The sequence below is a fragment of the Carcharhinus amblyrhynchos genome, chromosome 8 (assembly GCF_965287045.1).
Source record: "Carcharhinus amblyrhynchos chromosome 8, sCarAmb.v2.hapA, whole genome shotgun sequence".
Lineage (NCBI taxonomy): Eukaryota > Metazoa > Chordata > Chondrichthyes > Carcharhiniformes > Carcharhinidae > Carcharhinus > Carcharhinus amblyrhynchos.
The window spans coordinates 96214585-96227535 of record NC_137331.1 but is presented as its reverse complement, the minus strand read 5'-3'; the positions used below and the strand labels follow the sequence as shown (position 1 = coordinate 96227535).

The window sequence follows — 12951 nt, the reverse complement described above, 5'->3', positions numbered from 1 at the left end:
TGGAACGGCATAACAATGGTCAACTACTGATATTTTCACCAACCAACATTTTTCTTATAAGCCAAGCAGATTCCAAAGTTGGTAAATTAAGCAGTCAACAGCAAGAGAACTGCTTGCTTCAGGATGAGAGGGAATGCATGCTGCTGCTCCAGAGATCAAGAGCCTGTGAAAGAGAGGGAGAGTGCAACAGATGTAGGAGGGGCAAGCTCCCATGCAAAGGAGAGCAAGCAGACATGCAAAAGAGCAGCAAGGAGATGTGCAGGGAGTGTGTGAGCATTTGTAAGGGTGTGAAAACACAGGTGCAAGGGAGAGCTTTTGTGCATGCAAGGCAAGTGAGTGCAAGGGAGAATGAGTTAAGGGAGAGCAAGAGCACTTTGAAGGTAAGAGAGCACTTAATCAAGCATGCTTGCAAAGGAGAGCAAGCACATGTGCAACAAAGTGTGCAGGTATATAAGGGAAAGTAAGCCCACGTGCAGTGAGAGAGCTGGCAGTGTGCAAACACGAGCAAGTATGAGAAAGCTTGCATGGGAGAGCAAGTGCATGTCCATATGTGAGTGAACATGCATGCAAGGGAGAGGGAGCAGGCAGGCAAGGGAGAGCGAACTCCAGCATGTTTGCAAGAGAGTACAAATGGCAATGCAAGGAAGAGCGAGTGGACACAAAAGTATAAGCAAGCAAGCGGTACATGCAATGGAGCAAATGGGTTAGCAAGGGAAAGCAAGTGAGGGTTCAAATCAGCTTTGTCATTATTAATTGCATTACCACAAATATTTAAAGGAAAACTATTATTTTTAATCCTATGTTTATACAGCCTTTGTTTACTGTTTCTAATTTGCATCCTGATTTAGTTACTATATTGTAATCAACAGTACATCATCTTGACATAAAGTATACTCAAGAGACATCTCAGGTTAGAAGGGAAAATTTTAATTGTTCATTAATGGAAATTAATACATGAGAACCAAAATTAAGCATTCAGTGAGCACAAAGAAGACAGATCCCATCTGGACAGAATCAGTTGGGTTTCAGCCCCATGCAACATGCAGCCCAAACTCTGTGTGGGGAGCGTACAGAATACAAGTGAGTTGGCTGCCTCATGCACACCCCACAATTCAGCACGAATAGAACAGGAGCACTGATTCGCTCTATTCTGGCTCTACTAGCACAACTATTACAACTATTACATTCACTTGGATAAATAGTTTGCTGTGGAAAATATAAGAAGTACTCCAGTGTCACAAGTTAATGACATAAACACTGTATGAAGTGCAGGGTCAATCTACCTCCTTGTTGAATAAGCTATTGACATTCACTCTGACCAGGTCCTAGAGAAATATCAGGAGAAGTGGGAGGATAACTGGAGGGAGGAGAAACGCTCACATCATTTAAGAATCAGTCAGAAAAGTATAAAGAGATGTCATGTATCTGAAGTGAAGTGGATCATGTCAGTAACATCCTGAGATACATGATTTGGGCTATGGGAAGAACAGCTTGCGGTGTTCAGGAATCTCATGCAGGGTTAATATAAGGGCACTGTAACAAGCATCCAATCTCAGGATGCAGCAGTTCTTCAGAAAATTCAGCACAAGGAACTCTCTTAAATGATAGTTACTCTTGAAATTCTAATGATAACATCAGTTACATCTGCTTTAGAATATTCTTTGGGGGTGATATTACTGGCCTGTCGCACCAGTTGATTGGCGTGGCGAGCTGGTAGGGTTGCAACAGAGGCAAAAACCAGGTTTACACCTAGTTTCTCGCCTCTCATGATCCTACCGTTCCTGGTCTGTCGACATTATCAACCTTGCATCTGGGAAGGGTGATTTAAATATTCAAAACCTCATTTTAATATTCATACCGATCTGGGACGCAACCTTCTGGGCTCTCTTACCTTAACTGCTTTGCCAGTGGAGATCCTCACTAGCGATGATCATGTATGGTCCCCAGCAATAGGGACTAGACGTCATGGCCTTGGCAGTGGAACTGGAGGCCATTGAGGCTCTCCAGGTGGTCGGGGCAGCCTGGGACCCTGGCACTGTCAACCTCACACCCTGGTAGTGCCCACCAGGCACCCTGCCACTGCCAAGGAGCAGGGTCTAACAGGACAGGCCTGAAAGGATAAGGGCTATGCACCCGACATCAGGGATCATCAAATGGCAATCAACTGGAGAGGGTGGAGGTGTGGGATACAACAATCTTCCAGTGCATTACGTACTGTTGACACAGTGCACTGGGAAATCAGGGTGCATGCATATTGGATCCTCTAGCAGTCAGCAGCCAGCTTCCCAATGTGAATAGATTCCATTCACTCCTCCTACTGGCAAGAATCACACTTTTCCTCACTTTATTTCTAAGTATCACGAGATATAATTGTTTTTCTCTTGCCAAAAAAGACGGGTCAGAAACTTAGAATCTTTTGGGTAAGATCGCTTCCTTTATGCTTATAACAAGCATTCTCAACCAGACACTAAGAGGATCCTATGTCTCTAATATCAAATTCTCAACTCACGGTACGTACCCTGATGTTTAACACTGCACTAATTTGCCCAGCTAGGGTAAATTGGATGAAAACAAAGTATTAAGAAAATGGAACTGTGTATGTGCAAGATAGCTCTGTTTACAACCTGGTAGCCAGGATATGGAGATGCCAGTGTTGGACTGGGGTGAGCATAGTAAGAAGTCTCACAATACCAGGTTAAAGTCCAACAGGTTTATCTGATAGCCACAAACCTGTGGGACTTTAACCTGGTGTTGTGAGACTCCTTACTGTGCTTACCCCAGTCCAACGCCAGCATCTCCACATCATGGCTAACATTGACACCGCAAACTGCCAACTCCAAGTGGAGAGGATCTCCAAGAAGATCGCGCATATCGACACAGACATCAAGTTTCTATACCAACCATTATTTTGTAAATTGAGTTTGTGTCTTTATATGCCCCGATTGTGAACAGAACTCCCACTCAACTGATGAAGGAGCAGCACTCTGAAAGCTTGTGGCTTGTGCTACCAAATAAACCTGTGGACTTCAACCTGGTGTTGTGAGGTTTTTTATTGTACAACCTGGGAATCATTGTAATGGTACCCATGGAATAGAAGAAAACAAAACTTAACACTGCGCTGAGATCTCAAGAAGCGTTAGGATATGGAAGATACTTTGACTCAGCTGACCTCTTCCAAAGTACCAATCCTTTGCTCACAAACAGTAGGCATAATGAGCTTCTTTCAGTGTACAATTTCTGTGGTACTACGTTATTACAACATCTCTCTGGTGGCTAAATTATTTGTGTTTCTTTAGGACACCAATTAAGTTACTATGTGCTCCGAGTAAGCACGGTTTTTGTTTCAACAGTTTGAAACTAAAAGAAGAAGCAGACAGAACGATTTACTTACCCATGCTTACTGTCAACATGAGGACAAGCTTTATGTGTGTTAAGAATAGCAAATTCTGGGCTATCTTCCCATCATGAGATCACCCTGCTGGAAAAAAAATGAAAGTACATTTATGAATAAAATACAGCAACAAACAAAATCTTATTTAAAAATACACTTGTATTTTTTTAAATAGAGATTTTTATTTTAACAATGAACATGTAGTTAGAGAACTTTCATCAATATTGCATATTACAATATGGTTTTTAGGCCAATGTGAGAGATGGTTATGTTGGGAAAGAGGGAACTTCCCTTTGTTAGTTATAAAGTTTCCTGTATCCTTTCCAACTTAAGAAAAGCATCTTCTACCACATACTGCAACCTTCTGCCTTCAGGTTCAATCAGCCACAAGACATTTTCCTTATCTGGCAAGCAGGAAATGCCTAAAGCCAACAGCCATTATGTAATTGAAGAACAGAAGATGAGAGTGAATTAACATTCAAAGATCAGTGAACTCTCTCAATATACTGGTCAACATTTATTTTTCAAAAATTGGTATAAAAAAAAGATCAACTAGTTGTTCATCTGCCATTATTGGAGCAGAATAGTGGATTAAAAAGTCATTTAATTATCTAAAGTTCTTTGAGACAGTTCAAAGATACGGGGCGGGGGGGGGGTACAGAAGGGTGGTTCACTAGCCCAAACGCAAACCACGATGGCCTGCAGAATCAGGAGTCAGCGGGAAAGTGAGTTTTGGACTCAGGTGATTGTTTGTGTGGAGTTTGCATGTTCTCCCTATGTCTGCGTGGGTTTCCTCCACGTGCTCCGATTTCCTTCCACAGTCTGAAGTTATGCCGGTTAGGTTGACTGGCCATGCTAAATTGCCCCTTAATGTCAGGGAGATTAGTAATGTAAATATGTGGAGTGGGATGGTTGTTAGTACAGTGTCGATGGGCCAATTGGCCTCTTTGCACTTTCCAAAGAGGTTCAATGATTCTATAATTCTATATTAAACCACGAGCCTGTCTGATCTCTTAAGTGGACGTAAAATAACCCACTGCAATATCCTGAAGGATAGCAAGGGAGTTATCGCCAGTGTCTTGGCAATATTATTCCTTGATCAACATTACAAGAACAGATTTTCTGGTTGCCGTTAAACTGCTGTTAGTGAAAGTTTGCTGTGCACAAGTTAGCTGCTCTGTTTCCAATACTACAAAGTGTCCATATTTCAAAGTATTTTGATAACTGTAAAATGCTTTGCGATGTTCAGTGTTTCTGAAAACATGCATAAATGCAAATCTTTCTTTTTTTGGGGGATAAGCCCTCCTAATCTCTGGCACGTGACCTTCAAGCTGCCCAGCTGAAAAAGCTAAGTAAGCCACCTCCCAGCAAATTCCCAGCCATTTCCATCGGAGCATTGGCAATCAGTACACGACATTTCCAGTTTCCTTGCACCACCCTTGGATCAGATAGGCACTCACTGAGCCATGGGGTTAAAATTAATCCCCATTTGTATGTAAGTCATCAGAGCAGGATTGGAGGTGATGTATTCAATATCTGAACAAGCTGGCAACATGCATTGTGTGGGCTCAAGTAGCCAGCTAGGTCACTAATCAGATTGCTGCTGTGTACACAGAACTTGAATGAGCTGCTGCTTCCAGGGAGTGGAAAAAATTGAGGAGGAGAAACAAATCCTGCATTTCTTTCAAAAGAGAATATATTTTTGAAGATCTTATTTTAGTTTCCACTCCTTTTTAAGCCATGTAGGTATGAGTAATCCAAATTTATGCAGCAATTATGCACAAATAGAATTTTCTGAAGTATCAACCACAGAGATTGACTTAGACAACAGCTAAGCGGAAGTAGGGCTTCTTTGTAACAGTACCGGGCCTCTGAAAAAAAAGACAAACAAAAAAAAATCCTCGCCCAGTACCTTATGAGTGGAGATGGGAGATGGGAGTCTGAGAGTGGGGAGAAGTGATAAGGGGGTCACAAACTTGAGGCCCACAAGATTTCACTTTCTGGCTTTTAATGCATAGGTTCCATCTGTACACAGAGCAAAGTTGATTTCAAGCAGGAGTAAGCGCTGCTGTAGTCCTGAAAAAAAACAGTCTCACGTAAATGTTTGCAAGGTGGGTTTGGTGTGAAATTGAGGGATGAAGCAACTTGGTGAGGTCTATGAGAAGCACTCCTGCTCCTCCTAACCAGTTCAAGTCCTATGAATGATCACTGGAACTGAGTCAATGATTTTATTCGTCTCTTCATAGCACAAGAATTCACTTGATAAACATATTGATCCTTAGCAAATCAACATAATAGAAATTAAAGGTAGACTATTCCTTATACTGCAAACGAGCTGTCCCAGAAGTTGACTGTTGACATCCTTTGTGTGAAACACCCTTGCATTTGGAGCATAGTACAAGTATGGCCAGAATTATCTGATGTCAGACACCCCACCATTGCTGCCACCGAGAAAGGAGAATTTGCCGCTTAGCTAAATCTCATTCACAGCAACGGGACTGGAGAATGCCAGCCATGGGCGAGGTCAGAGAATCCTGGTCGATAGCTCACTCACTAGTCTGTCAAACGTGTCACTTGGAATATCACATTGGTCTCAGTTTAGCTGGGCAACAATATGTTCAAGGCTCAAATGCAAACTTCCAATGTAGATGCAATTTTTTTGTGAATTGGGTTTTGCAAGAACAGACTGATTCAGTTCAGTCAGTGCTCTAGCTATTGTAAACAGGTGAAGGGATATGCTGTTTGTTGCAATCCAACAGTTATTGGGACATATGGCTTATGAATCTAGCATCCACTTACAAAACTTAGAACATCATGACTAACGTTAGATGGAATTCAAGCTTGGACAACACCTGCTGAACAACCCGAAGTATACTAAGAATTAAACTAACAAACAGTTTAAGATTATCAGTCAGGCTTGCAATGTGGTTCAATTAACCTTGCTAGAAGACACATAGACTTTGTTCTCTGCAAGCAGAAAGACACGTCCAGGTTTTACATCTTTTTTGAATTAAATAAAAACATGGGGGGGGGGGGGGGGGGGGGGGCGGTGGTACTAGTTCTCCAGTGCATATTCCATGGCAACATCGCAACCAGAATTGACTTGCCAATCATTTCAAACCCTTTTCTCAAGCAGAATAAATTGTTGTTCCCCTTCAAATTTAGCATTCTTGCATCTGTCCTCATGAGTGTAAGATGAAAAACTTTGACAAAATGTCTCTTTCTTCAGCAATATACGTGGATTCATGTTAATTAAGGGCATCAGAAAACTAGAGCAAATGCAGGATGATGTAGTCGAAGTGAAGACCAGTCTTATTCAATTATGGATGTGCGCTTCTCTGGCAAGACTAGCATTTATTAAACATCACCAATTGCCCTGAGAAAGTGATTTTGATTTGATTTTATTATTGTCACATTAATTAACATAGTGAAAAGTATTGTTTCTTGTGCTCTATAGAGACAAAACATACCATTCATACAGAAGGAAACGAGAGAGTGCACAATGTAGTGTTACAGTCATAGCTAGAGTGTAGAGAAAGATCAGCTTAATGCAAGGTTACTCCATTCAAAAGTCTGACAGCAGCAGGGAAAAGGCTGTTCTTGAATCGGATGATACATGATCTCAGACTTTTGTATCTTTTTCCCGATGATACAGTGAAGAAGGTGGTGCCTTCTTGACAACTGAGTGGTTTGCTAGACTTTTTCGGAGGACAGCTAAGTCAATCACACTGCTGTGGGTTTGGACTCAGAAAATGGGTGAAAACAGCAGATTTCCTTCCCTAATCAATATTACTGAACCAAATGGATTTTTGATAAAAATTTTGATTATTCCATGATTATCATTACTGATATTAGCTTTTTTCTCTGATTATTTAACTACTTGATTAATGGATGAGATTTTAACTCATCTTAAAATCCATCCAGCTAAAATCCATCCAGTTAAAAGCATGTCTCTGGATCACTATAAGTTAGGATGGCATGGTGGTACAATGGTTAGCACTGCTGCCTCAGTGTGCTAGGGATCCGGGTCCGAATTCCAGCTTGGATCACTGTCTGTGCGGAGCCTGCATATTCTCCCTATATCTGTGTCGATTTCCTCCAGGTGCTCTGGTTTCTTCTTACAGTCCAAAAGTCATGCTGGTTAGGTCCATTAGCCATGCTAAATTCTCCCTCAGTGTACACAATTGATGCCGGAATGTGGCGACTAGAGGATTTTAACAGTAATTTCATTGCCTTGTTAAGCCCATTTGTGACACGAATGAATAAACATAAACTTACATTAGTAGTCAAGTAACATAACCATAATGTTATCTTAGTGACAGCAGGCTGATTTTCAGGGTGCTAAGGTCAAATGCAACATCCCAACAACTGCCAATGCTACTCAGTAGTAGTGGTGATCTGCTCATGTCTTCTGCTCATTTCTCTACACCAAACAGTCCTGTGCTTTCATCCTCATCTACACTTAAGACCAGCCCATTTTTACTTCAGTGAGTAACATGACTAGGGAAAAGAACACAAAGTGGTTTCTCACTGCCTTCCTCATGTGTGGTTATAGAAAACACAAGTTATCATCTCAAAAGATCCTCCACCTGCAAGTAGCTATTGTCCCTCAAAGTTCTAAATCTTGTGTCACCATCAGTGATGGTTTGTTGGTTCCACTGTTGATCACGGTTTGTAAGTTTGAGCCGGACACCTTTTTCTGAGGATGACTCTCAAAAGGGCAGTGGCGGCCACCGCTGGGGTTTCAAATGATCCTGCTATTTGCATAATTTATCACAAATACCGGCAATACAGATCTCTGTGGCACAATCCCACGTGATGCTGCCTTTGACTTCGACAGCACTAGTAAAAGCTTGTATAAGCCCTACTCCAGCTCAGTTGGTAACTCCATATCTACTGAGAGCCTAAGCTGTAGAACAACAAAGTCCTGGATTTGACTTGACTTATTATTGTCACATGTATTAGTATACAGTGAAAAGTATTGTTTCTTGCGCGCTATACAGTCAAAGCATACCGTACATTGAAAAGGAGAGTGCAGAATGTATTGTTACAGTCATAGCTAGGCTGTAGAGAAAGATCAACTTAATGTGAGGTAGGTCCACTCAAAAATCTGATGGCAGCAGAAAAGAAGCTGTTCTTGAATTGGTAGGTACATGTCCTCAGATATTTGTATCTTTTTCCTGCCGGAAGATGCCCGGGATCCTCAATTATGCTTGCTGCTTTTCTGAGACAGTGGGAGGCGTAGACAGTGTCAATGTGTGCTAGCTTGGGTGACAGACTGAGCTTCATTCACGACCCTTTATAGTTTCTTGCGGTCTTGGACAGAGCAGGAGCCAAACCAAGCTGTGATACAACCAGAAAGAATGTTTTCTATCATGCATCTCTAAAAGTTGGTGAGAGTCGTAGCTTACATTGCCAATTTCCTTATAGTCTTCTGAGAAAGTATAGGCATTGCTGGGCTTTCTTAACTATGGTATCAGCGTGGAGGGACCAGGACAAGTTACTGCTGATCTGGACACCTAAAAACTTGAAGCTATTGACCATTTCTACTTTGTCCCCATTGATGTAGCCAGGGGCATGTCCACCACTGCTCTTCCGAAAGTCGATGACTATTTCCTTTTTGTTGACATTGAGGGAGAGATTATTGTCGTCGCACCAGTTCACGAGATTCTCTATCTTTTTCCTGTACTCCATCTCGTCATTGTTTGAGATCTGCCCCAAAAAGGTGGTGTCACCAGCAAACTTAAAAGTCAAGTTAGAAGGGAATTTGGCCACACATTCATTGGTGTATAAGGAGTATAGTAAGGAGCTGAGGACACAGGCTTGTGGGGCACTGGTGTTGGGGATGATCGTGGAGGAAGTGTTGCTGCCTATCCTTACTGATTATGGTCTGTGGGTTAAGAAGTTGAGGATCCAATCGCAGAGGGAGGAGCCAAGTCCCAGGCCACGGAGTCTGACATCTGCAATGGTGACCCCAGATACACGTTCATCCAAGACTTCCAGGGTGGAGGGCACACTCTTGCTGACCTCTCGCTCAAAGTGCGCATAGAATGCATTGAGTTTTGTAGGAGTAATGATGTTGAAGGCTGAGCTATAGTTGATAAATAAGAGTCTGATATCAGTGTCTTTGTTATCTAGGTACTCTAGGGTTGAGTGCAGGACTAGGGAGATGGTGTCAGCTGTAGACCTGTTGTGGCAGTAGGTGAACCATAGTGGATCCAGGCAATGTGGAATTGATTTTTCCAGGCTGGAATTGATTTGTGCCATAACTAACATTTCGAAGCACTTCATAATTGTGGATGTCAGAACCACCAGATGATAATAATTAAGGCATGCTGCTTGCTTTTTCTTAGGTACCAGGATGATGGTCATCTCCTTCAAGTAGATAGGGACCTCAGATTGTTGTAGAGGGGTTGAAGTTGTCTGCAAATACCCCTGCCAGCTGGTCCGCGCAAGATCTGAGTGCTTATCCAGGTACCCCATCCAGGCTAGCCACCTTCCGTGTTCTGACCCTCGAGAAGACTGCTCTGACATCTGCAGTGGTGACCCCAGATACACGTTCGTCCAAGACTTCCAGGGTGGATGGCACACTCTTGCTGACCTCTTGCTCAAAGTGTGCATAGAATGCATTGAGCTCATCGGGGAAGGGTGCATTGATGCCAGCAATATTGCATTCATCTTGTAGTCTAATATGTCTTGCCGACCTTTCCATAGTTGGCGGGAGTCCATATGGCTAGCTTAGGACTTTAGCTTGGTCCAGTACTGTCTTTTGGCATATTTGCTGGATCTTCTTAGATCATATCTGGCCTTCTAGTATAGATCAGGGTTGCCTAACTTAAATGCCTCAGACCTGGAATTCAGCAAGCAGTGGATATCCCTATTCATCCATGGTTTCCGGTTGGGAAACACACAGATTTGCTTTTTTGGCACACAGTCTTCTACACATTTATTAATGAAGTCAGTTATTGTAGTGGCGTACTCGTTCAGGCTGGTAGCAGAGTTTTTAAATACTGACCAGTCTACCGACTCTAAGCAGTTCCATGGGAGATCATCCAATTCCTCAGGCCAACATTGCACAATTTTTTTTGACCCACGCTCCAATCAATTTTAACTCATCTCATTTAGCAATGGGGGCGGGGGTGTTGCTGTAGCTGGTCTCAACACTCTTGGACTTGGGAGCGGGAGAGAGTTAATCGACCAATATTCTGATTCCTTAGCATGATCAAATAACTCCACTAGAAGCAAACTAAGAATGAAGGAACTGGGATTGGCTTTAACACTCCCCCACAATGAAGTAACCAGCCAAAATTCACTGTGCTCACACAAGAAGAATGAGTACATGGATATTGTAACTAAGGGCTGCTAATAGCTATCATGAGTCAGTGCTACCAGACAGTAGGAAATTGCAAAAAAAAAAGACCCACTTAAAACTAAGTGAAAGGTTTTTCTTGAGAAAGGAGACTTGGGCCCCACCTCAGCCACTTGTTATCTACCAAACTTGCTGCATTTAGCTTTAGTTGTGAAAGTGATAGACATTATAAAACACAATTAGGATTGTCAAGCCCTGTGTTTAAAAACATACTTTCCACTCATTAGTACAATACTGGTTTACTTTGCCAATATGTTTTCAGAACATCATGGTGTTGGGCCATCTATTCAACAAGCGAGAATGAATGATGTGACCATCCATCTGTTTTGAATCAGATTCTTCAACTGCAGCCAAATCTCGCCATCAGATCTTCCATTGCCCTGCAAGAAAAATACTAGAAAACCCTGCAGGGACTGATTTCCTCTGATTTTTGCAACTTTTTACATAAGCTTGCTGAGCTCCAAATAGCATTATGGTCACAAAGTTAGACGCATTTAAAAACAAGCTCCATTTGTATAGCACCCAAGTCCTAAGTGCTTCAAAGGTTTGCCACAGAATAGTATTTGGCGCCAAGTCACCTAAGAAGATAATGGGGCAGAAAAATGCAAGTTTTAAGGAGTATTTTAAAAGAAGAGGTAGCTACACACAAACTGGCACACATGCACAAACTGGCACACACGCACAAATGCACAACTATTTCTGGAACATTTTTAAAATATTTGTAAGACAGCACATTAAGAAATAACTTTGCATTTAGAGACTGAAGTTCCAGAGAACATTGTGGCCTCCATGTTATAGGAAGCAAGAGAGGCAATTTTTCAGTCAGGAAACCTGGAGAAATGGGTTTCCACTCAGAACCTGCAGCAATTAACAGCAGGATCCAATTTTTGAAATCTGCTTGCTATTTTGGCAGTAAGCCTGTGGCCAGGAAACTTAGAGGAAAGAGAGAAAATCAGGGAAGGAGATCATAGAATCCCTTCAATGCAGAAGAGGCCATTCAGCTCTTCGAGTCTGCACCGAATCTCCAACAGAGCACCTTACCCAGGCTCACCCCCTGTAACTCCATTTACCCCTCCATTCCCCCTAGCCTATACATCTTTGGAAACTAAGGGGCATTTTGGCATGGCCAATCCACAAACCTACACATCTTTTGGCTTTGGGAGGAAACCGGAACATGCAGAGGAAACCCACGCAAACATGCAGAGGAAACCCACACAGGCAGACAGAATTGAATCCAGTGCCTGGCACTGTGTGGCAGTAGTGCTAACCATTGTGGCACCATACCGCCCATATGGTGGGGCCTATGGAAGACATGGGGGTGGATGGAGAGGGAGGGAAGTGATAACTGTACATAAGATCATAAGAACCAGGAGCAGGAGTAGCCATCTGGCCCTTGAGCCTGCTCTGCCATTCAATAAGATCATGGCTGATCTTTTTGTGGACTCAACTCCACTTACCCATCCTCTCACCATAACCCTTAATTCCTTTACTGTTCAAAAATTTATCCTTGCCTTAAAAACATTCAATGAGATAGCCTCAACTGCTTCAGTGGGCAGGGAATTCCACAGATTCACAATCCTTTGTGTGAAGAAGTTCCTCCTCAACTCAGTCCTAAATCTGCTTCCCCTTATTTTGAGGCTATGCCCCCTAGTTCTAGTTTCACCCGCCAGTGGAAACAACTTCCCTGCTTCTATCTTATCTATTCCCTTCATAATCTTATATGTTTCTATAAGATCTCCCCTCATTCTTCAGAATCCCAATGAGTATAGCCCCAGTCTACTCAGTCTGTCTTTGTAAGCCAACCCTCTCAACTCCGGAATCAACCTAGTGAATCTCTTCTGCAACCCCTCCAGTACCAATATATCCTTTCTCAAGTAAGGAGACCAAAACTGTACACAGTACTCCAGGTGTGGCCTCACCAGCACCTTATACAGCTGCAACATAACCTCAGTGTTTTTAAACTCCATTCCTCTAGCAATGAAGGACAACATTCCATTTTGCCTTCTTAATTACCTGCTGCACCTGCAAACCAACTCCTTGAGATTCTTGCACAAGTTCATCCAGATCCCTCTGCACAACAGTATGCTGCAATTTTTTACCATTTAAATAATAAATAATAGTCCATTTTGCTGTTATTCCTATCAAAATGGATGACCTCACATTTACCAACATTGTACTCAATCTGCCAGAC

General features: G+C 42.4%; 1 protein-coding gene across 3 annotated transcripts in view; it reads right to left on the bottom strand.

Moving 5' to 3' along the window:
• map3k22 (mitogen-activated protein kinase kinase kinase 22) overlaps positions 1-12951 on the bottom strand; it is a 116487-nt gene that overhangs the window by 78329 nt on the left and 25207 nt on the right. For 2 of the 3 annotated variants that reach the window (XM_080194540.1, XM_080194543.1), the window contains exon 2: positions 3392-3478. In XM_080194540.1, the coding sequence (XP_080050666.1) occupies positions 3392-3410 (19 nt within the window). In that variant the 5' untranslated portion in view covers positions 3411-3478. The remainder of the gene's footprint in view (positions 1-3391; positions 3479-12951) is intronic. The other variant, XM_080194541.1, reaches the window with a different exon arrangement.